Genomic DNA, 25,835 nt, shown 5'->3' on the forward strand with positions numbered 1-25,835 from the left:
TTGAGCATCTCCTTACAACCGTCATGGGTAGCCCCCAGGAAGTCTCTAAAAAGTGTCTTTCAGGGAGAAAGGCTTAGTCACAGATGAGGAGCTCCAGGTCTCAGCTCAAACATCTCCTACCAGGGAACTCACCCTTTCATACTCTGTCTAAAATAGCGCCGCCCCTTACTCTGTCTGTTCCCTCACCCTCCCTTTACTGTGTCTAACGCCTCACTCTGCTTTATTTTTCTCAGCACTTATTACCACCTGTCATGTTACATAGGTATTACATACATCCACTGCATTATCCACTGCTTGGAACAGGACCCAGTGCATAACAGGCACTGAATAAATACTTTTAGATTGCTGAATAAATTCTCTTTGAAACCCAAAGCTAGATTTTGTTGGGAAGGGAGACCCTGAAGTCTTTCCTGCTTTTTAAAAGAACAAAGCTGGAGGTATCACATTCCCTGATTTCAAGCTATACTACAAAGCTACAGTAATCTAAACAGTATGGTACAGACACAAAAACAGACACATAGGTCAATGGAACAGAACAGAGAGCCCAGAAATGAACCCACATTTATATGATCAATTAATCAATGACAAAGGAGGCAAGAATATACAATGTGGCAAAGACAGTCTCTTCAATAAATGGTGTTGTAAGATCTGGACAGCTACATGCAGAAGAATCAAATTGGACTTCTATCTCACACTATGCACAAAAATAAATTCAAAATAGATTAAAGACTTAAATGTAAGACCTGAAACCATAAAACTTCTAGAAGAAAACATAGGCAGTATGCTCTTTGACAGTAGTCTTAGTAATATTTTTTGGATATGTCTCCTCAGGCAAGGGAAACAAAAGCAAAAATAAACAAATGGGACAACACCAAACTAAAAAGCTTTTGCACAGTGAAGACAACTATCAGCAAAATGAAAATGCCGCCTACTGACCAGGAGAAAATCTTTGCAAGCGATACATCTGATAAGGGGTTAATATCCAAAATATACAAAGACCTCATACAACTCAACATTAAAAAACCCAAACAATCCTATTTAAAAATGGGCAGAGGATCTGAATAGACATTTTCCCAAAGAAGACATACAGATGGCCAACAGAAACATGAGAAGATGCTCAACATCACTAACCATCAGGTAAATGCAAATCTAAACCACAATGAGGTATGTATCACCTCACACCTGTCAGAATAGCTATTATCAAAAACACAACAAATAACAAGTATTGGCGAGGATGTGGAGAAAAGGGAACCCTCATGCACTGTTGGTAGGAATGTAAATTGATGCAGCCACTATGGAAAACAGTATGGAGGCTCCTCAAAAAATTAAAAATACAACTACTATATGATCCGGCACTTCCACTCCTGGATATTTATCCAAAGGAAAAAAACACTAATTAGAAAAGATATATGCACCCCTATGTTCGTTGCACTCTTATTTACAATAGCCAAGATGTGGAAGCAACCCAAGTGCCCATCAATAGATGAATGGATAAAGAAGATGTGGTATCTATAATACATACGCAATGGAATATTACTCAGGCATAAAAAAATAATGAAATCCTGCCATTTGTGACAACATGGAGGGACCTAGAGGGTATTATGCTAAGTGAAATAAGTCAGATAGTGAAAGACAAACATGGTATGCTATCACTTACATGGGGAATCTAAGAAACAGAACAAATGAACAAACATTACAAAACAGAAACAGAGTTACAGATACAGAGAACAAACAGGTGGTTGCCAGGGGGGAAGGAGGGAGATAGAAATAGGTGAGGGAGATTGAGACATACAAACATCCAGTAGTTGCAAAATAAATGAGTCACAGGTATGAAATGTACAGTGTGGAGAATACAGTCAGTAACAAGGTAATATCTCTGTACGATGACAGGTCGTAAATAGGCTTTCACGGTGATCATTTAGAAATGTACAGAAATACTGAAGTACTACGTTGTGTAACAGGAACTAACATAGTACTGTAGGTCAGTTATAAAATAAATAAAGAAATTAAAATAAATGAAAGAGTGGTTCTGAGCTGTGTCGAGTTCACGCACTTGAGCACCTCCACTGCACACAGTTCTGTCTCAGGCAAAGCAGGGGAAGTCTTTGCTGACCTAACGCAACCTGCTGGAGCCTGCAAGATGGTTCTCGAGCAATGCCAAGACCCGCTCCGACCGCCCAGCCCCTGAGCCCACTAAGCCCGGCTGCAATTCAGCTGTGTTCACAGCACCTGCTTGCTACACCTGGCAAGAGTCCAGGAGAGGAGGGTAGCACAGCCTCTTCTGCCGGTTAAATACAAGCAGCATCCTTAAAAGAATTCCTATAATGATATTTCTTCTCTCTACCTACTCTAGAGATGTGCCCACACTGCATCCCCATGCTTGGAAAGGCTCCCCTAGTGCATCTCCATGTGTAAAGGGAACACATCTTCCTCTTCCCTTCCCAGGTACTGGCCATCTCCAGGGTGGGGCACCACGGATGCATCATCTCACATGGGCACCAGCACCTCAATCCCAATGCTCCTTACTGCAACACTATCACAGTTTTCCTCCTGTTTTTCTCTACCAATTTCTAGCAACCGTGGATCTGTCATTAGCATGAAAAGCCAATCCATCCTGTAAGGAATCAAAGGAATACATACCGCAACCTGGGCAGAGTCAAGGAACTGGAGGCCAAAGTAATCTGTTTCCACCAGGTCCAAGTGGTACACAATCTGATCAAACAAATCCTGGCCTTTGGCATGTTTCTGGAAGACAATTGGGTAGACGAAAATTTAGGATGTGACAACTGGATAAGAAACAAGATTTAAAAAAAAAAACAACCACAAAATCACTTTTCTCTCTCTATTGCATACATGTATGTGTCACAGTACATAAATTTTTAAAAATGTAATTATTTTTATTATAATACAAACTCATGATTAAATCTAAGCATACATAATGACAAGAAAAACCCACCAAACTACAACTTCATAGGATGATTAGGGAACCAATGCCTTATTATGATAAATGGTAAATAAATGGAAAAAAAAATCAAGCATTGATCCTGCCTTTAGCTGTAGCACTGGGTAACCAAAGAGTAGATGACAACATATACAAAAATTAACTCAAAATGAATCACAGACCTAAATGTAAGAGTTAAAACTATAAAACTCAGAATAAAACATACACACAAATCTTCATGACCCTGGATTAGGCAACAGTTTCTTAGATAAAACACCAAAAGTGCAAGCAACAAAAGAAAAAAACAAACTGGACATCATCAAAAATGTAAAACTTTTATGCTTCAAAGAACACCATGATATCAAGAAGGTACAAAGACAACCCTGAATGGGAGAAAATTTTACAAATCATACTTCTGACAAGGGACTTCTATCTAGAACATACAAAGAATTACTACAACTCAATAATAAAAAGACAAATATTCAATTAAAAATTAGGTCAAGGAGATAGACAGATAGATGGTTCTCCAAAGATAGAAAAACAGCCAATAAGCATATGAAAAGATGCTCAACATCATTACTCATCAGGGAAATGCAAATCAAAACCACAATCAGACACTTCACACCCACTAGGAGGGCTATAATAAAAAAGACAGATAACCAATGTTGGAGAAATTGGAACCCTCTTACACTGCTGACAGGAATGTCAAACTGTATAGCTGATATAGGAAACAGCCTGGCAGTTTCTTAAACGGTTAAACCTAGAGTTACCATTTGACCCAGCAATGACACTTCCAAGTAAATATCCAAGAAAAATGAAAACATTAAGCTCACACAGAAACTGGTACAAAAATGTTCACAGCAGCATTATTCCTAATAGCCAGAAAGTGGAAGCAACCCAAATGTCTATCAACTGATGAATGGATAAACAAAATGCAGTATATCCATACAATGGAATATTATTTGGCCATAAAAAGGAATAAAGTTCTGATACATGCTACAACATCGATGGATATTGAAAACATTATACTAAGTGAAAGAACTCAGTTACAAATGACCACGTATTATTTGAAATGTCCAGAACAGTAAGTCTAGAGACAGAAATGAGATTAGTAGTTGCTTAGGGCTGCCAGGTTTGCGGGGTGACAGCGAAGATGAGTAGGATTTTTTGGAGGTTAATGAAGTGTTCTAAAATTAATTGTGGTGATAGATGCACAACTCTATGAAAATACTAAAAACCACTAAATTGCATGCTTCAGATAGGTGAATTGTATGGTATGTGAATCTCTATAAATAAACAATTAAAAATAGTAGAGAAGCAAAGTTTTTCTTTATAGTAGTATTCCAGCAAATAAATGAAGAAGGAATAACAGAATTGCAATATCACAATTTTGCAACTTCTAATGAATGGCAGGCTCTAAGCATTGGACGCCAGTGGCTACTAACATCGCAATAGGAGACAGACAAACAACCATTATGTTCCTCGCCATGAAGAACGTCCCACCACCCAAGATATAATCTTGCTCCCCACACCTCTCTTTCCACAGGAAAAACAAAATCAACCCTGGGACTGATTCAACCACTAGATCCAACTGCCAACTGTAGGAAATGCAGAGGAATGTTCTAAACTACATGGGACTGCAATTGGCGAGATCCAGCCTGTGGGAAATTCTAGAAACGCCTCAGGACAAATGACCTAGTTTCTTCAACAAACAGACTATAGGGAAGAGAAGAGATGGAGGGAACACCTACAGATTAAAAGAGATTTAAAAGACATTTTTTTAAAAAAGGAAAACTTAACTTGCAATGTCTAGGGATGCACACTTGGGTGAGCAAACTTGGAAAGATAGTAAAGAAGTGACTGTAATAAAGTCAGAGTAGTTGTTGCTCTTGGGGCTTGGAGGGGGCACAGGGAGGGGGTAACGGTGGACTTCTGGCTGGCTGGCAGGGTTCCAGCTTTTGACGTGGGTGGTGGTACAAGGGTGTCTGTCTACCTTCTAGTAGTTCATTAAACTGTACCTTTGTTTTATTTGTACATCTGTACTTGCGTTATACAAATAAACAACAATAACAAAAAAAATCAAAACTACATCAATGAATTACAGTCTCTTTCCTTCCTGGAAATACTCCTCTGAAGGCATCAATTCAACAGAAGCAGAAGACTTGATGTGCAGTGGTGTTCTCTACAAATTAATCTACTGGAGAAATAAGGCAGGATCAGGGGAGGGCAAAAAGAAGAACAACTGAAACTCCAATCACAGAACACAGCACTGGGGCCCACCAGCACTCCAGAATACTATTTGGCCATTACCAAAGAGAATTATGAAGATGAGACAGAAATATGGAAAATTCTTATGACAAACGTTAAGTAAACAGAGTACTTAACTCTGTTAATAGAAAGCTGTGATCCCAACTACATAAAAATATGTATGCACTGTACACGGACTACTTGATAAAAACAGGAAATTGGCAAAAACTAAAACAGCTGTGTTAGCATGGAGAAACTATGGATGGTTTTCTTCCCAAGTTTTTTTTTAACACTGGTCTTTTGGCAGTTGTTAGGCAGCAAATACAATTTAAAAAAAAAAAAATCACAATTCTGGCACTCTTCCTCCTTGCCCATAACAATCCATCTTCTGGATGTATTTCTTCCAATTACTATCCAGTGCTATTGGTCCCATGCAACACCTATTATCACGGTGCCAATGCTTCATTAGTGGGTTTCCTAGTGGGAAAAAAATAGTTAGAGTAAAGCTTTAGCAGCAGGATGTGGCAGAAAGAACTGCACTGGGAGAAAGCAAAAGACCTGTGCTCTAGTCCCAGATGCACCATTAACTCCAACCTTAAGCAATTCATAATTTCCCCCAATCCATATGGCCATCCTGGACTTCCCCTGCAGCTGCAAATCAGACATGGCCATGGCGCCCTGAATATACAGGGCCACCAAAACTCAAATGACCCCAAATCCAACCTGCTCCCCACCTGGGTCTATTTTGGTTCAGGGCTTACCATCCAGTATGTAATTTTAACACTCTCAGAGAATGAACTGAAAAAGCACAGTTCCCCACATGTAAAATGATGGAGGTTAGCCCAAGTTCCTGTCTAGGTCATTCCAAATTTTACTTTTCTGATGTCTTTCTAAAGTGGCTCTTAATATAGAATGAGCTCAAGGTGGCGGTTAGGAAAAGAACGTTTCTAGGGGCAGTGAGTCCCTTCTGCCAATGCCAGACTGGCTCCTCTGCTGACAGACCCTCACTCAGCTGGACCTAGAGGTGGCATACAGCAGGGTCTGGCGGATAGGAAACACTATTTTTACTCACCTATAAACACTTCCCCCCACTCACCTCCCCCACCAAGTGTGCTCTTCGGTCTCTTCTGCTGGAAAAGAGAATTCCCAATGGCCCCTTGCTGCTCTAAAAAGAATCTGGTGAAATTATGAGGGCTGGAATGAATAAAAGGGTCCTTGAAACAGAGGTCCCAGGGAGTTAAGGGCAGGTTGAAGACAGGAGGGTCAAGACCACAGCCCTTGAATCAACCATCTTTCACTCCTCCCAGCCCACAGAGTGTCCATTCTCAAAACTGAGAAGGTTCCAGATAACTCATCTGCACTGCCAGCCAGGACATCTTACTCAGGGCAGCCCCTAGAAGCCCACAAGCTGTCATCTCGGGCTTACTGGCCCAAACATTCCCTCCTTCAGGAGCGTCCCCAACTCTACTCTCCCCGCCCGCTCCAGGGCAGTAAGTGCCCCTCTTCTGGGTTCCCACAAGCAGGCCCATGCCTTCATTACATACACACTTATCACACTGCACCATAGCTGCCCATGTTCCTGTCTTATTCCTGCTTCAGACTGAGCACTCCCAAGGGCAGAGACCAGCTGTGTTCACCTGGATACCACTCTCTCTTCCCTCCATCCCCAGAACACATGCCTGGCTGGCACCCAGCAGGCACTCCACAAATGTCTGTTTGCTGGATGGATGGATGGATGGATGGATGGGGATATGTGGATGGGGGATGGATGGGGCCACGAAACAAATCTTCTGGATGGGTCATGCCGAAGCACGAAAAACAGACTGATATTTCACAAGCGGCAGGGCGAAAAATGAGAATACACTCACTAAAATCTTTTCAAATTAAGTTTTCCATGAACAAGCATCTAGGGAACTGTGCTGTACTTCCAAGGCCATTTACCTAAACACAATTTTGTGGCTATTATGTGAAGTGCTGTCTAGTGATTACACCAGGAGATCTGTTAATGTGACAAGAATGGAAGCTGCTCCTTGTTGCCTCAACATTAACTGGGTCTCCCCCTCTGTGATGAATCCATTCATTCATTCATTCATTCAACAAATATTTACCAACTGCTCATCAAATGCCAGTCACCCTTCTAGGCGTTGGGGTATGCTGGGGTCACAAAGTCTGGAAGGGAGAAGCTACAGGAAGCTACAGAAGAACAAGTCCTTCTTGAGGAGCAACGTCATCCTAAACAGCTTAAGACCCGAGCCCGTAAGTAGCAATACCACTTACCTCCCTGCCTTCCCAAACAGAATATACTCAATGTAAAACCTTACAAAGTCCCCATCACCATCCTGAAATCTACCAACCACAAGACACGTATGGAGAGCTGTCCCCAAACACAGCAGGATCTAGAGAGCTGTCCCCAAACACAGCAGGATCTAGAGAGCTCTACCCTCGAGTTCTTACATCCACGCTGCCTAGTTTTTCTTCCTCCCGTCTCAGCACATCATTTTTTACAGGGACCAGCAACCAGTGGTTTGGAGACAGTATGTCTCTCTATAGCAGCTCCTTCTGATCTGAGAGGAGCTAAAAATAACCACACGCATTAAAATCATGTGTAAAATAAGAGTACAGAGTTGCCGGCTAAAGAGTGGGTCAGGCAGGCAGCCAGCAGGGAAAGGTATGGACATCGTGATATCTTTGTTAGCCAGTCAGAGGTTCTGATTTTGCCTATTTACTGGTTCCCAGACATGGTCCCGATAAGGAAGACTGCTGGACAGCGGATGTCTTAACTGTCCCCCAAATAAATGAACCAGCCTGACCCTCTTAGATAGATGCAACTGGCAACGTCTTACTGTAACCTGACCCACTTGCAATGTAATAGGTCGACTGTGGTCCTGGAAGAACAAAGAAGATAGAAGCCAATCCATCCAAATCTCATTAGTCTCAATAGCATAAGATGCCGTGCATCCCAGGTAGGTTTGAAAGGAGGAAATAAGCTGTGCGTGTAAGTGCTAGTCAAGCGTATACATCCTAGTTGGTGGAAAGCATAACATCTGGGCAGAGAAAGGATTTCAGGAGCCTTGCAGGCACACGAGGCTCTCTTCCATCCACCAGTTCCACATCCATCAGATGGCACGCCCCTCTGCACCCATCTTCAGAAGGCTCTCTCTTTCCTCTCCATTGTGGCTCAGGCCACATCACCTCATACATAGACCACAGCAACAGCCCCCCGAGTGGTCCCACTACCTCTAGCGTCTCCCTCCTAAAGCCCATCTTCCTTGTGTTTGCCAGAATGGTCCTCATACAACACAGCCCTCATCTCAGTCACTTTTCTGCACAAAAACATCCACTAGAGGATGAAGCGCAGGCTTCCTGGCCTGGTGCTAGGGATTCTGCATAATCTATGCCGCCCAACCCAATACTCCTTCTCCCTCCCACAGGCCTCACATGTACCCTGGGCTCCAGGCAAACGTGTTCTCCAACCACGATGCCCACTCACCACAGACAGCAGGTCCCACCCCTACAGTGTTGCCTGTGTCATTCCTTTGCCTAGATGTCCTCCTCCCCTACATCCCCATTGCTATCCCCACCTGCAACAAGCCAATCCCCATGGCCACTTTCAAGTGACAATCATCATCACTAAACTTCCTGTTGGCGGCACCCTGTCCTGTTCATCTTTGCTTCTTTATCATTCGACATTCTAAAGCTCGAAAACGTAACTGCTGATGTGGATTTAGGAGAATCCTCAGTTCCCAAGACAGTCTTCAAACAACCCACTTTGCACAAGTCTGATCTTCCTGGTTCATCTCCACTGGGAATTCTCTACAGCCAGCTGGGACCTGGATGGAGAACCCTGGTACTACCATCTCCCCTTCCCGACTCCCTGTCTGTTCTAAAGCAGTCTAGAACACTGGTGTTTTGAAAACCATACCACACTGTGGCCTGCCCTTTTGGCTGATGAAAATGCTATGCCTTCTATGAAATATTATCAAGTTCTGGATTTTTATATATGGGTTAAAAAATAACCAAAATAAGTGTGGCGATGGTTTTGAAACCTAAGTGCAGACTTTTGCATTTGCTCCAATTAAATGTCATCTTATTTAAATTGGCCCACAATTTATCCTTTTAAGAACATTATTAAAAGGTTAACCCCCCTGGTTATTATCCCATATACCACTTACTGATCTTAGTTTTACAACATATGGGAAATCTGATAATCAGGAAGGGGTGAGGGGTGGAGGGTACGGGGTGGGGGTGGGGGAGGGGCGGTGTCTTTATTTCTACAGTACTAAGGCACCCATCTGATGGTGGTCACAGCCTGGTTATAAATGCACACAGTTGTACCACAGGGGGGCCATGCCCTGGAACTCTCAGAGGCAAAAATGTTGGGTTGGGGGCTTCCCTGGTGGCGCAGTGGTTAAGAATCCACCTGCCAATGCAGGGAAATTGGGTTCGAGCCCTGGTCTGGGAAGATCCCACATGCCGCGGAGCAACTTAGCCCGTGAGCCACAACTACTGAGCCTGCGCGCCACAACTGCTGAAGCCCGCATGCCTAGAGCCCGTGCTCCACAACAAGAGAAGCCACCGCAACGAGAAGCCCATGCACCGCAACGAAGAGTAGCCCCCTCTCGCTGCAAATAGAGAAAGCCCGCGCGCAGCAACGAAGACCCAATGCAGCCAAAAATAAATAAATAAAATAAATTTATTAAAAAAAAAAGTTGGGTTGGAAAACCAGCTCTGTTTCTTTTCTAGCAATATGACAGTGACCCTAGGCAAGCCCCACCCCAAGACTCAGCCTCTCCATCTGAAAAATGGGGTACTCTCCTCCGCCCCGTCCACCTTGCTAAGTCATTATGTTAATAAAAAAGCAAGAAAGCAAATGAGCGTGCACTGTAAACTGCGGTGTCCTATACACACAAAGGAATTATTATCACTTTCGTCCAAACCTTATTTCTCTCACGTGTCCACAGGAATAACACGATATACTTTTTGCCAAATGCTGAACAAAAACTGAGGTACAGGAACTCTGTGATCTAGCAATGCCACTTAAAGAAACACTGAGGCTAACGACGCTTTGGGATTTTTGGTAAATCCCTGTTGGTCCCTGGAGATCAACTCCTTCCTTTCCAAGTTCGTAAACACCCCTGTTATAAACAGTTCTGGGAACTCTACCTGTTCTCATCGGTGGGCTTCCTGGCCAGCGGTTCCCAGAAGGCACCTACCTCAAGGCATCTTTCAACTGTTTCTAGGAAGTGCTAATTCATGGTGAATTACTAGTTCCTAACCCCACCCCGCAACTTGGTAACTTGCTAGTCTTCTCTGAGCCTTAGCAGGAAACTAGCTCTCTATTACACGCACACGCACACGCACACAAAGTGGCCCAGGGGTCTCTGTCCCCATTGCCATCACTACTAAGTCATCACAAAGAAATATAAACTGTTTACACCAGGATGTCATAAACACAAATATCTGAAATTACCCAATTAAGTTACCTTGAAACTTCATCACGAGTGAGAAATAGCATCTCAGCCATCGGCAAGATCTGGTGACTCAAAACTGGAATCTACTGATGCAAAGACCGTGCAGAAGTATCCCTAATCTGCTGGACTGAAGGCCAGGCTCTCCAGCTTATAAATTCCATCTCCCAGTTGAAGAGGATCTCCATGTTTACAAAGGTTCCATGACCCCATTTTGCAGAGAAGGAGCCTGAGCCTCAGAGAGGTTACGTGACCAAGTTCATATTGCTTACAAGTAGCAGACCTAGAATCAGGACCCAGCCTTCCGGATTATTAGACAGGTGGACAGAGTTCTTTCTACCTCATCCCACTGCTTCTCTGGTCAGCTCATTCACCTCTTTGGCTCCAAACACATGAGCCATGTCCAGCAAACAAGAAATGTTTCTTAAGCCTAATTCAACACATGGCTGCTGAGAGCCTACTTCACATGTGGCCTTGGCTACAGCTGGGATACAGGGCCACATGGTCCGACACAAATAGATCTCATGGTGGGGGGGGGGGGTGGGGGCAATTCCAGTTTTGTCTGGAGGGCAGGGAAGCTGTGGCAGGACGCAAAGTAGTTGATTTGCTCACATACTAACACAGAAGTCAAGACACGGTGCATGGGGGACATCCACAGGCTGGGCAGCTCCTGGAAATTCAATTCTGGTAAAACAGGGCACATGTGATTAATTTCCTGATTTGCCTGGTTAACAACCTCTTAGAACTCAGAGGACGCAGCAAAAACAACTGCCCTTGGGGACTTCCCTGGTGGCGCAGTGGTTAAGAATCCGCCTGCCAATGCAGGGGACATGGGTTCGAGCCCTAGTCCGGGAAGAGCCCACATGCTGCGGAGCAACCTAGCCCATGCGCCGCAACTACTGAGCCTGCGCTCTAGAGCCTGCAAGCCACAACTACTGAGCCCGGGCACCACAACTACTGAAGCCTGCGTGCCTAGAGCCCATGCTCTGCAACAAGAGAAGCCACCGCAATGAGAAGCCCAAGCACCGCAATGAAGAGTAGCCCCCGCTCGCCACAACTAGAGAAAAAGCCCACGTGCAGCAACAAAGAACCAACACAGCCAAAAATAAAATAAATAAATTAAAAAGAAAATTTACAGAAACAACTGCCCTTGATTTTGATCAACAAGGAAGTGAGAACAATCTTAGAAGAAAGTCGTCTTGGTATGTGAGTCAGTGAAAGGAGGCAGTGACGAGCAGGGTTCGCTTTCAACCAGGGGCGCGGGGCTCTCCACGTGCAACATGAGGTCTGGGTGGGTAGGTTGTAGGCTTAAGGGTTCCAGAACAGAGCACCACACTGGCTTCAACTGATGGACAGATCAATCTAAAACACTGAGACTTCGTGTTGCATTATTGATTAACTACTGATCAGCCCCTGTTCCAGGCTGATAAACCATCTTCAGGCCAAACTGTATTTATATCTCAGCAAAGAGCCAAAGCTCTCATTTGTCTCTGCTGTGAGAATTCAATGGTCCCAACAGCCATGAGCCTATGAACCTTCTTTCAATCCGTGTGGAATACCTAACACCTCCTAATGACTTCGGTTTCTGTCTCCCTATAGCTCCTTCCAAGCATGCCTGACACATGTGACTCAGCGGTTAGTTGAAGGGAGGGGTTCCCTTTCACTCCTCAAGATGCTGAATGAAGTCTGGATCCTAAAGCTACTTGATCCTGGAGAACCAGCCCTGAAAACTGGTTTCACCCAACACTTCAAATATTATACCTCCCACTCTCAAGAAGAAACACTAAAACAACACATGTTGAATACTCTTTAATTTGGGGGTAACTAGTACCAGGCACATTTTCATATGCGATCCCTACAGACCAGGACAAAAATATCAGACAACCTCCCTAACACAAAGGTCCACTGGACAAATGACTCTTAGAACTCTGGATTGGGAGCCTCTCCTCACCTTTATTATTAAGCTAGGTGAGTCATGAACCGGTCACAGTGCTCTCTGCCCAACTGAGTCCACTCGAAGCCCTAGAGAATGGGATGGGGGCAGGAGACTGCCCTGAATGACCTCTAAGGCAGGGGCTTTCCATCCCAGTGCCCTCCATCTTCCATCAAGAGAAGCAAGTACATGGGGACTTAAAAGGTCCCCGGTGGCAAGTACCTACAGTGTTAATTTTTGTGTTAATCTTTTAAACTGTGGCCACTAAAAAGATGGCTGCAAGGTCTTTTTCTTTTTCCCTTGGGTATGGAAGAGCCTGGCGCTGCTTCAACCAAACAGAATATGGCATTAGTGATATTTTGTGATTTCCAAGGTGAGTGACAGTTCTCTTGGGATGCTTGCTCTGTGGGAAGAGCCAGCCACCATGTGAAAAATCCAGCTACCCTAAGACTACCATGCTGAAGAGGCCATGAGCAGATGTTCCTCTCAACTGTCCCAGCTGAGCCCAGCCTCCAGCCATCCCTGCCAAGGTGCCAGACATGTGAGTGCAGCCATCATGGACCCTCCACACCAGCCAATCTTGCAACTAAGTACTCCTGGGTGATCCTGATCGATGCCATGAGGAGCAGAAGAAAATCCCAGCTGAGCCCCACCTCAATGGGTTCTTTTTTTTTTTTTAAACATCTTTATTGGAGTATAATTGCTTTACAATGGTGTGTTAGTTTCTGCTTTATAACAAAGTGTATCCGTTATACATATACATATGTCCCCATATCTCTTCCCTCTTGCATCTCCCTCCCTCGCACCCTCCCTATCCCACCCCTCTAGGTGATCACAAAGCACCGAGCTGATCTCCCTGTGCTATGCGGCTGCTTCCCACTAGCTATCTATTTTATGTTTGGTAGTGTATATATGTCCATGCCACTCTCTCACTTTGTCCCAGCTTACCCTTCCCCCTCCCCATATCCTCAAGTCCATTCTCTAGTAGGTCTGTGTCTTTATTCCCATCGTGCCCCCTCAATGGGTTCTTGATCAACAGAACCCATGAACTATGATAAATGATTGTTGTTTTAAGCCACTAAGCACTGGGGGAATTTGTTATTCAATAGATAACCAGAATGAAAACCATATAGGTACACAGATATAACACATGTGCGTGGCATGTGTGCACACTTTATAAAAGATTTAGTATGTAAAAGTTTTTCATAACTTTAAAAAACGTTGCTTAGGAATCCCACACTGTGATGCTAACTTAGGTATCATCTGCTTGGAGACGAGGAATTAGAATAATAAATATATTAATTCTTAAAAATAAAAGGATAGACAAACCAAAAAACTGTTCTTCAGAGGCCACAAACTCTGCTTAGGAGAAAGACATTAAAATCAAGGGCTGGAATGTCTGAGGCTGCCTTGCTCTACATTCACCAACTGCGTACTAAGAACTCAATAAATTGCACTGAAAAGGAGGAAGAGGACAATTATGGATTCAAAGACACTTAAAAGACATTATTTACCAAGTGCAGTGTGTTGTCTGCAGTTGGCTCCTGGTTCAAACAAGCCAACCAACGACCACAAAAGATTTTTGGGATGACGAGGGAAAGGTGAACAAGGACTTGGTATCAGACGATATTAAGGAATCACTGTTCATTTTGTTGAGTGTGATAACGGGATGGTGGATAGATATATATAGATAGATAGAGAGAGAGAGCTACCCATTTCGGTGTTAACAGGTTAAATGATAAGTTGTTTGGGAGTTGCTTTAAAATACTCCAGAGAAAAAAATAATATATGGGTGTTGTGTACATGACAGTTTCATCATACTGTTGTATGATGAGACATACAAGTTGTCTCAACTTGTGTATTTGAAATTTTCCATAAAACTTAATGAAAACCTCACAAACTACAAAGGAGTTGAGGGTTGGAGGGTGTCAGCATGGTCTGGCCTGAGCCTTGCCTTCGAGCATCCAAGACAGTGGCTGGGAAGAGAAACCTTTGTCCACAGGGAAGGTGATGGTGCTATGCGATGCAGAAGATGACTCCAAGCCAGTAACAGCTAATTTTCTGCCATGTCACTAAAACAAAATACAATACACAGACGCCCGTCCAGATTCAACTCAATACCTACTATGGACCTTAAGTCACATTTCATCCCCACCCCCAGTCTTTGGTGCAGCTTACAAAGGGGCTGCACTGCTGTACTTCGTGGCCAATTTTACAGACACAAATAACATACTTTTACAGCAAGAAGAAAAGTATGAGCAGCAGTAAAAGCTAATTTTTTAAGCTTTGGACACCAAGGTTCACATTCTACCTAATTTCAAGGAAACAATGATTTTTATCCCTTAGAACGTTTCTGAGGGATACAGCGTTGATTCTTTTTCTCTTTTCTAATTTATTTATTTATTTTTGGCTGCATTGGGTCTTTGTTGCTGGGCGCAGGCTTCCTCTAGTTGCGGCGAGCGGGGGCTACTCTTCGTTGCAGTGCGTGGGCTTCTCATTGCGGTGGTTTCTCTTGTTGCAGAGCATGGTCTCTAGGCACACGGGCTTCAGTAGTTGTGGCGTGTGGGTTCAGTAGTTGTGGCACATGGGCCTAGTTGCTCTGCAGCATGTGGGATCTTCCCAGACCAGGGTTCAAAGCCGTGTCCCCTGCATTGGCAGGTGGATTCTTAACCACTGCGCCACCAGGGAAGTCCCCAGGGTTGATTCTTAATCTTGAACTAAAGTACCACCATCTGCGGCCCAGCAGAATACAAACATGTGATATGGGACAGGACAAGCTCCTCAGCCAAACTCCAGACAGCCATGGTGACAAGGGCCCCAAACAGAACCCTACTCGGCATCCGAGTTACCAAATAAGAACACAGGGATGGTCCAGAAATCAGCTCATTCAAGTCCCTCGTTTTACAGACGGGGAAAAACGAGGCCAGAGGCAGGTCAGGCAACCAATACAAAGCCAGGAATAGAACACCAGCCTTCTGACCCTGAGACCAATACAATTTTCTTTCTTAGGACTATCTTGAGACAAATGCATTATGTTACTTGAATAGGAAAGAAAAAGACCAGCCTAGCATTTCTGCGACGAAATGGTTAAGAACCAAATAGGCAATATGAAAAATTTCAGTGTTAAAAACTCCTTGACTATAAAAACTGCTTGGTTTGAGCAAATATTTTTGGCTTTTTAAAATGGGGGATCAGAAAAGGAAAAAAAAAAAAGAAAGAAAAGAAAGAAAAAAAACCACAGGAGAAAGGAAAAAGAAAATGAAACAAATTTGTGTCTGGCTAAACAGTAACATGCAATTAAAATGATGGATGCCTTTGTGCCAGAGGCTGAGTTTGAAACAAGCTGCTGGAAGAAGGGCAGCCCTGAAAATAAATTGCCAAATTACTTTTTGCTGCCAGATTGCAGATTCCCCCTCCGTGTAATTCTGAAAGGAAATAACTCCATATAAATAAATATGCAACGAATTCCCAGGAAACCCAGCCAAGAAACATGAACAGAAAGAACTAATTTCGGGTGGACGACTGCCCCCACCCATCCTGCAACTAAGGAACACAACTAAATTTGCAAAGTAAGGCAGGTCAGTGCTACCTCACATACTTCCCTAAATTACTAGGTCCTATAATGACCATTCCCCTTTTCTCTGTGGAGCCCTTCACAGCTCTGAAACTTCTGGGTGTCACAACACACCCCGTGATGCAGTGGCTGAAGGCATGGACTCTGGGGTCAGTGTGACAGGGATCTGAGTCCCAGCTCTGGTACCCAGCTTAGGCCGAGACTGGTGTCAGGAAACATCGTACCTGGTAGGGCTGTTTGAGGATTACATGAAATGAGATGATGAATTTAACAGGGCTCAGACCCAGGGTTCACCCATAGGGCAGGTCCGTGGGTGCAGATGGCCTCATTCTAGGTAGCATATCACTCCCAGAAGATGAGCTTTACAGAGGTGGAGTGACCGGGGAGTGTTATGAGATGAACTGTGTCCCCACAAAATTCATATGTGGAAGACCTAACCCCCCAATGCTTCCAAATGTGGCTATAGTTGGAGACAGAGGTAATTAAACAGGTAATTAAGTTAAAATGAGTTCATTAGAGCGGACCCTATCCTATGACTGGTGTCCTTATAAAGAGAGAGATTAGGTCACACACACAGACAACAAGAATGCACACAGAAAAGACCATCTGAAGACAGAGGGAGAAGGGGCAGCAAGAGAGCGGCCATCTACAAGCCAAGGAGAGAGGCCTCAGAGGACGCTGACTCTGCCGGCACCTTGATCTTGGAATTCCAGCCTCCAGAACTGTGAGAAGACAGATTTCTGTTGTTGAAGCCACCTAGACCATGGTCCTTTGTTACGGCATCCTGATCTGACTCGTACCGGGAGGAACACAGCTTCAAGTTAGGACCAGTTTTGAATCTGGGCTCCACCACTCAGAGCCAGCATGACCCTCACTAAGCCCCTTAACCTTCCCAAGCCTGTTTCCGGCCTGTGAAATGGACATACCACAGCACCCATCCCACCAAGCAACGGTGAGGGTGGGATGAAAATATACGCAGAGGATCCCATCCAGCATGGTCACGGCTGTGCCTAGGACCTTGGACCAAGCCCTGGGAACTTCCCACCATGTCCCTCTAGGGATCCAGAGCCTGTGCTGGGTGGCGGCCCGTAGACACTCTGCACGGCACTCCCCGGGAGCTGATGGTGAGACGTGTCCCCAGCAGCCTGGATACTCCTCGAGCCACAGCCCAGTCTTAGATCCCAAATTCCTCAAGTCCCACCCCTGGCTGGGATTCCATAAGGATGAACAATGAACACAGCTAGCAAATTAGCCTGTATTTTAGCACTTTTAGTGATCACACCAACCGCTAAGGCACAGAATTTCAGGGCTTAATTTACTTGGCTCTGTGTGCATAGAAGATTTTCAAAAAAGGTTAATGAGTGGAAAAGCACATAAAACTTTTAACCTTGTCTCTGGTGAGCTTGGCTGTTAGGGTCATAAAACTATAACTGAGGCACCACCGTCCATGCACCTGATGGAGGGGTATACAAACAAAGCTGTCTTTTTACAGGTGGCCTTCGATTTTTTCATTCTTTTCTCTCTTTTTCCTTCGGTGAGTCAGTAGTCTTAAAAAAGTCTCCTGCCAGAAGAAGGCAGAGAATGACACATTCAGAAGAAGAAGAGGAGGGTGTGATGCCTACAGCCTCTCCATAGGTTTGGATCTGTAGAGACAACACCGTCAAGACTATTTCCCTGAGGTATGTGGTTTGCGGTTCGTGTGAGCTACAGTGAGAAGAATCTCGACTGCAAGTTCACCACACAGAATGTGAGCCTCGCCTTACCCATGAACGAAAGAGAAAATGTGCCAATCATATATGCATTTTCAAAAGCAACAGCTGAGGACTTCCCTGGTGGCTCAGTGGTGAAGAATCCACCTGCCAATGCAGGAGACACGGGTTTGAGCCCTGGTCAGGGAAGGGAAGATCCCACATGCCGCGGAGCAACTAAGCCCATGCACCACAATTACTGAGCCTGTGCTCTAGAGCCCGCGAGCCACAACTACCGAGCCCATGTGCCACAACTACTGAAGCCCGTGCGCCTAGAGCCTGTGCTCTGCAACAAGAGAAGCCACTGCAATGAGAAGCCTGCACACTGCAATGAAGAGTAGCCCCCGCTCGCCGCAACTAGAGAAAGCCTGCGCGCAGCAACGAAGACCCAATGCAGCCAAAAATAAATAAATTAATTAATAAATAAATTTATTTTAAAAAAAGCGACAGCTGAATACCAAGCAAGGCAAAAGCGTTAACTAGTATTATGGAATGTTACTTTAAAGTAGAAGACACAAATAGGAAATTATTTACAGAACTAAACACCTAGGTACAAATGTAGTAACTCCTCATCATTTCTAACTGCTATGGATTGGTCATAACCCCAACTTCCCCCAGTTCAAGCAGAACTAATTGGCCTGGGATGGCTTCACACACAAGAGGAGACCTCAGCACCCCAGGACTTCAAATCCATGTCAAAAGGTATTCCTACAAGACCGCCTCTAATCCAGGCATTGAATCCCAACCCCCATACCTTCTCAGGGACCTAGGGAATGTAAAAGTAGGAGGAAACTGTATGGGGTTATGCAGGTGCCACCCATTCCAGGGGGTTCCTGCTGGATGGTGCACACAGGTGAATGAGGGTCAGTCACCACACAGATCTAGTCAACTGCTTGGAATTCAGACTGTGCCATCAGACTTCCAGTTTTTCAAGAAAGCTACAAAATTCGAATTTCTTTATGTGAAATGTGGGAATTTTTTAAAGCCTTGTACAGACCTCTAGTCTACTTTCTAATTGGAACATGACATACACAGACAAAACTGCACAGGTCACAGGTGTACAACTCTAGGAATTATCAGAAGTGACCATAGCTATGCAACCACCACCCAGGTCAAAATACAGAAAGATCCCAGCCTCCTGGAAGTCCCTGTGTGCCTCTTCCCAATTTCCCTCCCTCCCTCCCTCCCTAAGGGGCTACAGATTGGCTGCGTCTGTCTTGAAGTTCTATATGTAAATGGAGCATGTACTCTTTTACAGCCAGGTGGGACGTGGGGCCGTGTCCCTGCACCCCACAGATCTTGATGGCCGAACAAAGGCACGCAACTGGCACTTCACAGCCCTAAGTGGCTGGGAAATGAGGCCCAAGTGAATGCGCCTTTGCGGATTCACTCACAGCTGAGAAAGACCTGGACTCACCGGGGGAGGAGTCCGAGATAAGAAGCACCAGGTGTGGGTGGAGTGGGACGGTCAAAGTCACAAAAGGGGAGGGTCTGTTCCTGAAGCAAAAGGACAGAGGACAAAAGGACAGGGGAGGTGGCAGGTGCCAGGGGGAGGAAGCCAAAGTTCAGAGCCACCGACAAGGCAGAAAGTAAGCATGTCTGGAGAGCCCACAGCCGGGGGCAACTGGGACCAGCCGCAGTGCCCACGGAGACGGCATTTTCCCCAGAGGACACCAAACAGGCTGAATTTCTGGCAGGAGGAGAAATCAACAAAGATTACCTAGTGCACTCTTTCTTGTAAAACTCTTTTTCAGGGTCAATTTCAATAAATGCGAAGTAAACATAATAGTAAACACCTGTCACTCAGCCTTAACAATGATCAACATTCTATGTCATCTTTTCCTCTACTCCTTCCTTCCCCTGTCCTCCATTAATTTTCTCACACTTCTTTTGCGGGGATGGTGGTACATTTACTTACATCTAAATGTGCAAATCTGAGCTGTTCCCTTCTGACAGATGGCAACATTTGTGTAACCCACACCCCTGTACCATTCAGCACATTCCTCTTGCCCCAGATCCTGGGTGCCCCTTCCCAGCCAATCCCTGGCCGTCCCCACTCCCTCAGAAGCAACACCTATTCTGAATTGTTTCTTCCCCAGATTAGTTTTGCCAGTTCTGAAACCGCACAGAAATGGAATCATCCAGAGGGTACTCCTTTGTGTAAGGCTTACTTCACTAGGCATAATGCCTGTGAATACAGAAAGATGAGTTTTAAAATTCACTTTGGGCCACGCAGTATAGACATGTCTTCATCACCCTTCTCATGGCATCTTCTATGGATAAACTATAACGCTTTGAGACAAACGTTTGAGATAAAAATAACCTGCACTGGGGTTCAGAGACATGGTTTTCAATGAATTACTCAAACCCTGCTTTCTTCCCTGGGTCCCATGTTCTAGACACCAGTTTCTGCACCTAAAATGTGCCGCCACAGCCATCCCAGAGCTCTGGCCTGCAGTGTCCTCTGAGAAGCAGGGTGGACCATTGGGGTTTTTTTTTCCCTGTCTCTTGCCCTGGCTCTTCCTCCTTAAGCGAGAAAACTGGGTAAAAGTGGGTAAAAGCAGGTAAAACCTGCAGCTTTCTGTGCCAATGCAAAAGACACATCTTCTCACTAAATAGCAGTTACCTGAGGAAGGAGATGCATCCTTGACTCAGTCTTGTATCCACCTGGCCCCTAGTGTGGTTCTGTGCCAATAGGAGGCCCTCAATAAATGCCCGTGTTTCTTGTTATTCACTCTTCCTTGAAGATATCAAGGCCACCCAGGTTTGGGAGGCAACAGAGCAGAGGGGCAAGAGCTCAGGCTGCCTTCCTTTGCTCACGTATACAATGGTGACAGGAACCCTAGCACCTGTGCTCGGGGACTGTGTGGGCCAACCCAGCCCAGAGCCTGGCCAAGAACAAGCTTCTACAAGTCTATGGCTGGCAGCATCTGTTCCTCTCCGTCTTGGCCTCACAGCTGGCCCCATGGATGTGACTTGCACTGAAACTCTTACCACACTCCTCTCCAGGTGTCTGACCCACTGGGCCCTCACACTGGCCTCAACTAAAATACAACCAGGAGTGAATCCAGGCTTTATGGCACCTTAAAGTTTATACCATTTGGCGGTCCTCTTAAAGAAACAAAATGCAAAAAAAACCCCTTACATTTGCAAACTTTAAAAAAACCAAGGACCCAGCAAGCACAGTACTAGGGCCCCTTCCCACTGCCCCTCCACCCCCAGGTTCTCAGCCCCGCCAACCTGCCATGCACAGAATGGGGGGATCACAGCTTGGCTTCCCATCTATCCCACTCCTAAATCCAGCCACCAAATCCACTGGAGTCCACGTCCTCAGACTCCATTGCATCTGCCCCTCTGTCCATGGCCAACACCACCGTAGTTCAGACCCACAATACAGCAAACAGCCTTAGTCTGACTGTGTACCTTCAACCACCCCAGAGCCGAACTCCAAGCGTCCAGTGGTCCTAGCCTCCCTTCTCATCTCCCCCGCTTCAGCATCCCCTGAGCTGCATTCTGTTTCCCAGACACATCTTCCTTGTGCCCTCCTCAGCAAGGCCGGTCACGCCATTCTTCCACCTGGACGGCCAATCCTCCATCACTCAATGTCAAAATGAACCCCACAGCCACCTCCGCTGAAGCCCTCCCCGACGGAAATCCACCTCTCCCTCCAACGAACCCCTGCAAGGCTTCAGCTGTCCGGCTCTGATGGTGCCCAAGCCATTCTGCCTGCGATTAAGGCGATCTGAGCAGCAAAATGAGGTGGCAGAGCTCCCAAGGGTCAAAAGAGCAAATACACCTTTCTGGGCTCAGCCGCCTTCCCAGCCAGATGGGGATGATGGCACCGCACTGCTGAGCAGTGAGGACCACGGCAAGGATTAAGTGAGATGAAGACTGAGAACGCACGTGAAGACCCGACGTTCTCAGCAGGATATCAAAACCTGTGGCCAACCCTGGTTCTGTTATGAGCCAAAAATTCCCAGTAATGGGCCTTCTCACACCACAGCCATTTCAGACGCTCCTATACTAGGGAGCAGCTGCTCCCTAGGCTGCAAAGATAAGATTTCTCCTTCCCCTGGCAAGGTCCAGATTGCCCCAAGCTTTTCTTCAAATATAAGAGGTAGCAGAGTGTAAAGATTAAGAACACGTTCTACCACAATTAAAAAAAAAAAAAAAGCATACAGAGCATGATCGAATTTTTGTTGAAAGAAACTTCTTTATCCATCCTTAGCAAAAAGGTGGTAGGGACACCACCAAAATGTTATGAAGTGGTGATGTCTTACTGGAGGTATTATATGATTTTGATTTTGTACGTTTTAATCGATAATTCCTAAAAATTCTAAAATAAATAGGTATGCTTTAATTTAAAAAAAAAGTACAGGGCTTCCCTGGTGGCACAGTGGTTAAGAATCCGCCTGTCAATGCAGGGGGCACGGGTTCGAGCCCTGGTCTGGGAAGATCCCACAGGCCGTGGAGCAACTAAGCCTGTGCGCCACAACTACTGAGCCTGCGCTCTAGAGCCCGCGAGCCACAACTACTGAAGCCCGCGCGCCCAGAGCCTGTGCTCTTCAATAAGAGAAGCCACCGCAGGGAGAAGCCCACGCACCGCAACCAAGAGTAGCCCCTGCTCGCTGCAACTAGAGAAAGCCTGCGCACAGCAACAAAGACCCAATGCAGCCAAAGATAAATAAATAAATTCAAAAAAATAAATAAAATTTTTTTAAAGTACAGAACTAGTAATGACAGTGTAACATTTCTTTTTTATAAAACCAGTATTTTTCTGTTTTTCCCGTTTTTTCTTCCTATTCAAGCAACTAGGCTGCTCTGTTCTCACTGCTCCAGGAAAGGTATGTTATAATCAAAACCAGAAAATCAAGATTAAAAAAACAAAGATGAAGACCATGGATGCTGGAACCACACTTCCCGGGTCCACCACATTCTAGTGGCAAGGCCATGGAGGGGACATTAAACTGTCCTGCACCTGTTTCCTCATCTGTGCAACAGGGCAGTGGCTACCTTGTAAACTTTTCGTGAGAATTAACTGAGTTTAAGTATACGAGAAGCGCTCAGAACTATGTCTGGTACATAGTAAGCTCCACTTTTGTAAGAAATCTTCTAGTTGGGATCCCCTCTACCTTTCAGGAGTTCTTAAGACTCATTCCTCAACATTTCTATGATCCTGGAACATTAGCTGGCTTCTGATAGTAGACATATAATCCTCTACTGGACCTCTGACAGTAGTGAGAAATCTGTAACAAAACTGACCACTCCAACGAAGCCAAGACCTTTCACTGTAGAATCCACCCCCTCCCCCACTAATTCTGTTCTGCAGTCCTTGTGGGGTACCTCTGGAGGTTTCTGCTCCTGGAGCTGCATCATAGTTTGTTCTTTTGCTGTAGATTAATCCTGTCTTGAATTTTGTTTTTGTCCTTCAAATTCAACTTCATAGATTGAGCTTATACCTCTAATCTCTGAAGATCAAGGTCAAGAGCAGGAAGAGCAGACACCAGCAGGACAGCGGAGGGACCAAGAGCATTTAAGTGCTGTGTGTGCTCTAGCATGTTGCTTAACCTCTCTGTGCCTCAATCTCTTTCTCTGTATGATGAGGATGTTAATAGGAACTATCTAACGCATAGGGTTGTGAGGAGTCAATGAGTTAAGCCAGGAAAGTGCTTAAATCATAATGTAAATGGTCAATATATTTTGAAAACATTATGCTGCGTGAAAGCCAGACACAAAAGGCCACACATTCTATATGATTCCACTTACCTGAAATATCTCGAGTTGGCAAATCCAGAGACAGAAAACAGATTAGTGGTTGCCAGAGGCTGGGAAGAGGGGAGAATGGAGAATGACTGACTGCTTAATGGATCCAGGGGTCAGGAAAACGCTCTGGAGCTAGATAGTAATGATGGTTGCCTAACACTGTGAATGTACGAAATGGTTAAACTTTGTTGTTATTTGTATTTCACCAAAATAAAAAGAAAAACATTTGCAAAACAAGAAGTCAGTAATGTTATTTATTACTCAAATTACTACCTGAATAACTACTATGACATGAAATGTATTAGGCCCCATGCAAGGCACGATGCCCTGCAGCTTCCCAGGCAGGAGAGGGAATACGACACAGGAGGAGCAGGGTGGGTGGGAGGGGCGGGGGCTCAGGACAAGCTTCACAAACATGGTCGCATCTGAGATGGGTCCTCAAAGACGACTGGACTCTTATGAGGTAAAGAATCAGCCAAGAGGAAAGGGAATACACAGCAAAGGTACACAGGCGAGAAGTGAAGTGTGAGGAGTGAGGGTGCGGCAGCTCAAGCACCACTAGGGTGACAGCCCTGGGGAAGAACTGGGGAGAAGTGAACTTAGAGCCCGAAAAGGGCTTAAGGTGTGGTCCTGTCATTTACTAGCTGTGGGACACTGGGCAGAAACCTTGCTGCTGAACTGTCGATAAAACTGGAATGCCCGCAATTCTCTCAAAGAGGTGCTACGAGTAGGATTACATTAAGCCACGAAAGGCGAAAGCTCCATCTCAACCTAAAACACTATACAAACATAAAGAACGTGACCCTGCAGAGCACTGGTTCTCCAACTTGGCTGCACGTGGCACCACATTCTGATGACGGGGGCCCTCCCCCCATGCCCAGTGATCCTGGTGTAGAGTCGCAGGTGTACACCGGCAGAGCCAGGAAGTAAAGCAACGACAAGGTGAAGGCTGGAACATGATACACAGCTCACCTGAGTGTCCAGATGATGTGGAGGCCTGGAACCATGGCCAGGTTCGGCGGGGGGGGGGTCTTTTAACCTTGACATCCTTAGCACGCTGACCCTGGGCTACCAAGGCAAAGTTGGGGGCCAGGAGACGTGCAGGACAATTCAAGGACAATCCCACACCCCACACCAAATGAGCTCCTTAGAGGCAGGGCCCACATTTTTGATCATTTCATATTCCTCGCATGGTGCCTTACACACACTAGATGATCTCTCTGTTTCTGTATTTTGATCTTGCGTTTTGCTGTGTTTTTTTGTGTTGTTTTAAGGAGTACAGTTGATTTACAATGTTGTGTTAGTTTCAGGTGTACAGCAAAGTGATTCAGTTATACATATATCTGTTCTTTTTCAGATTCTACTTCCCACATAGGTTATTACAGAGTATTGAGTAGAGTTCCCTGTGGTATACAGTAGGTCCTTGTCGATTATCTATTTTATATATAGTAGTGCGTATATGTTAATCCCAACCTCCTAATTTATCCCTCCCCCCCTCCCCCTCTGGTAACCATAAGTTTGTTTTCTAAGTCTGTGAGTCTGTTTCTGTTTTGTAAATAAGTTCATTTGTATCATTTTTTATTGTTGTTTTTAATGAATAAATGAAATAGCTGGAATAAAACAGGTCTTGTCAGTAAACAGAATGAACTGCTGCTCTCTGGAAAACTCATCTATGTGGAAGTGCTCATCCCCTGAAATGAGTTAATAAGATAAATGACATGTTACAGTAATCCAAGTACACGTAATTCTTCTTTTCCTTTCAGAACACAGCACGTAATTTTTGCATTTTTCTTCAGGAGTCTCTTTAATGAAGAGGAACTATCTGCCACAGCTTTTAGTACAAAGCTAAAAGCTTCTGGACTTCAAAGCAAAATACATCCTATGTAGAATACTGAAGCATCCTGAACAAACACTTTCGACCCTGGATTCCCGGCTCTCCCTTTGAAACATCCCACATCCAGATCCCCTCTTCTCACTCTCTCCCTCGAATACCCACGGGATCTGCCACTGCCAGCCTGTGTGCGAGAACTGGGGCCAATCCCAAGCCAGGCTGGGCCCCTCCCTGGACTCTGACCGGTCACTGTCACTGCCACCTCATACAGACTGCCACTCACTGGGCAGGTGGCTTGGGCCCCAGCAAACAGGAGCAATCAAAGGACTA

At 45.1% G+C, this 25,835-nt stretch overlaps 1 protein-coding gene across 3 annotated transcripts in view; it reads right to left on the minus strand.

The window, feature by feature from the left end:
* EPB41L4B (erythrocyte membrane protein band 4.1 like 4B) overlaps positions 1–25,835 on the minus strand; it is a 143,243-nt gene that overhangs the window by 102,765 nt on the left and 14,643 nt on the right. For all 3 annotated transcript variants that reach the window (XM_059925260.1, XM_059925258.1, XM_059925259.1), the window contains exon 2: positions 2,641–2,745. In XM_059925260.1, the coding sequence (XP_059781243.1) occupies positions 2,641–2,745 (105 nt within the window). The remainder of the gene's footprint in view (positions 1–2,640; positions 2,746–25,835) is intronic.

Source organism: Balaenoptera ricei, chromosome 6 (genome assembly GCF_028023285.1).
Source record: "Balaenoptera ricei isolate mBalRic1 chromosome 6, mBalRic1.hap2, whole genome shotgun sequence".
NCBI lineage: Eukaryota > Metazoa > Chordata > Mammalia > Artiodactyla > Balaenopteridae > Balaenoptera > Balaenoptera ricei.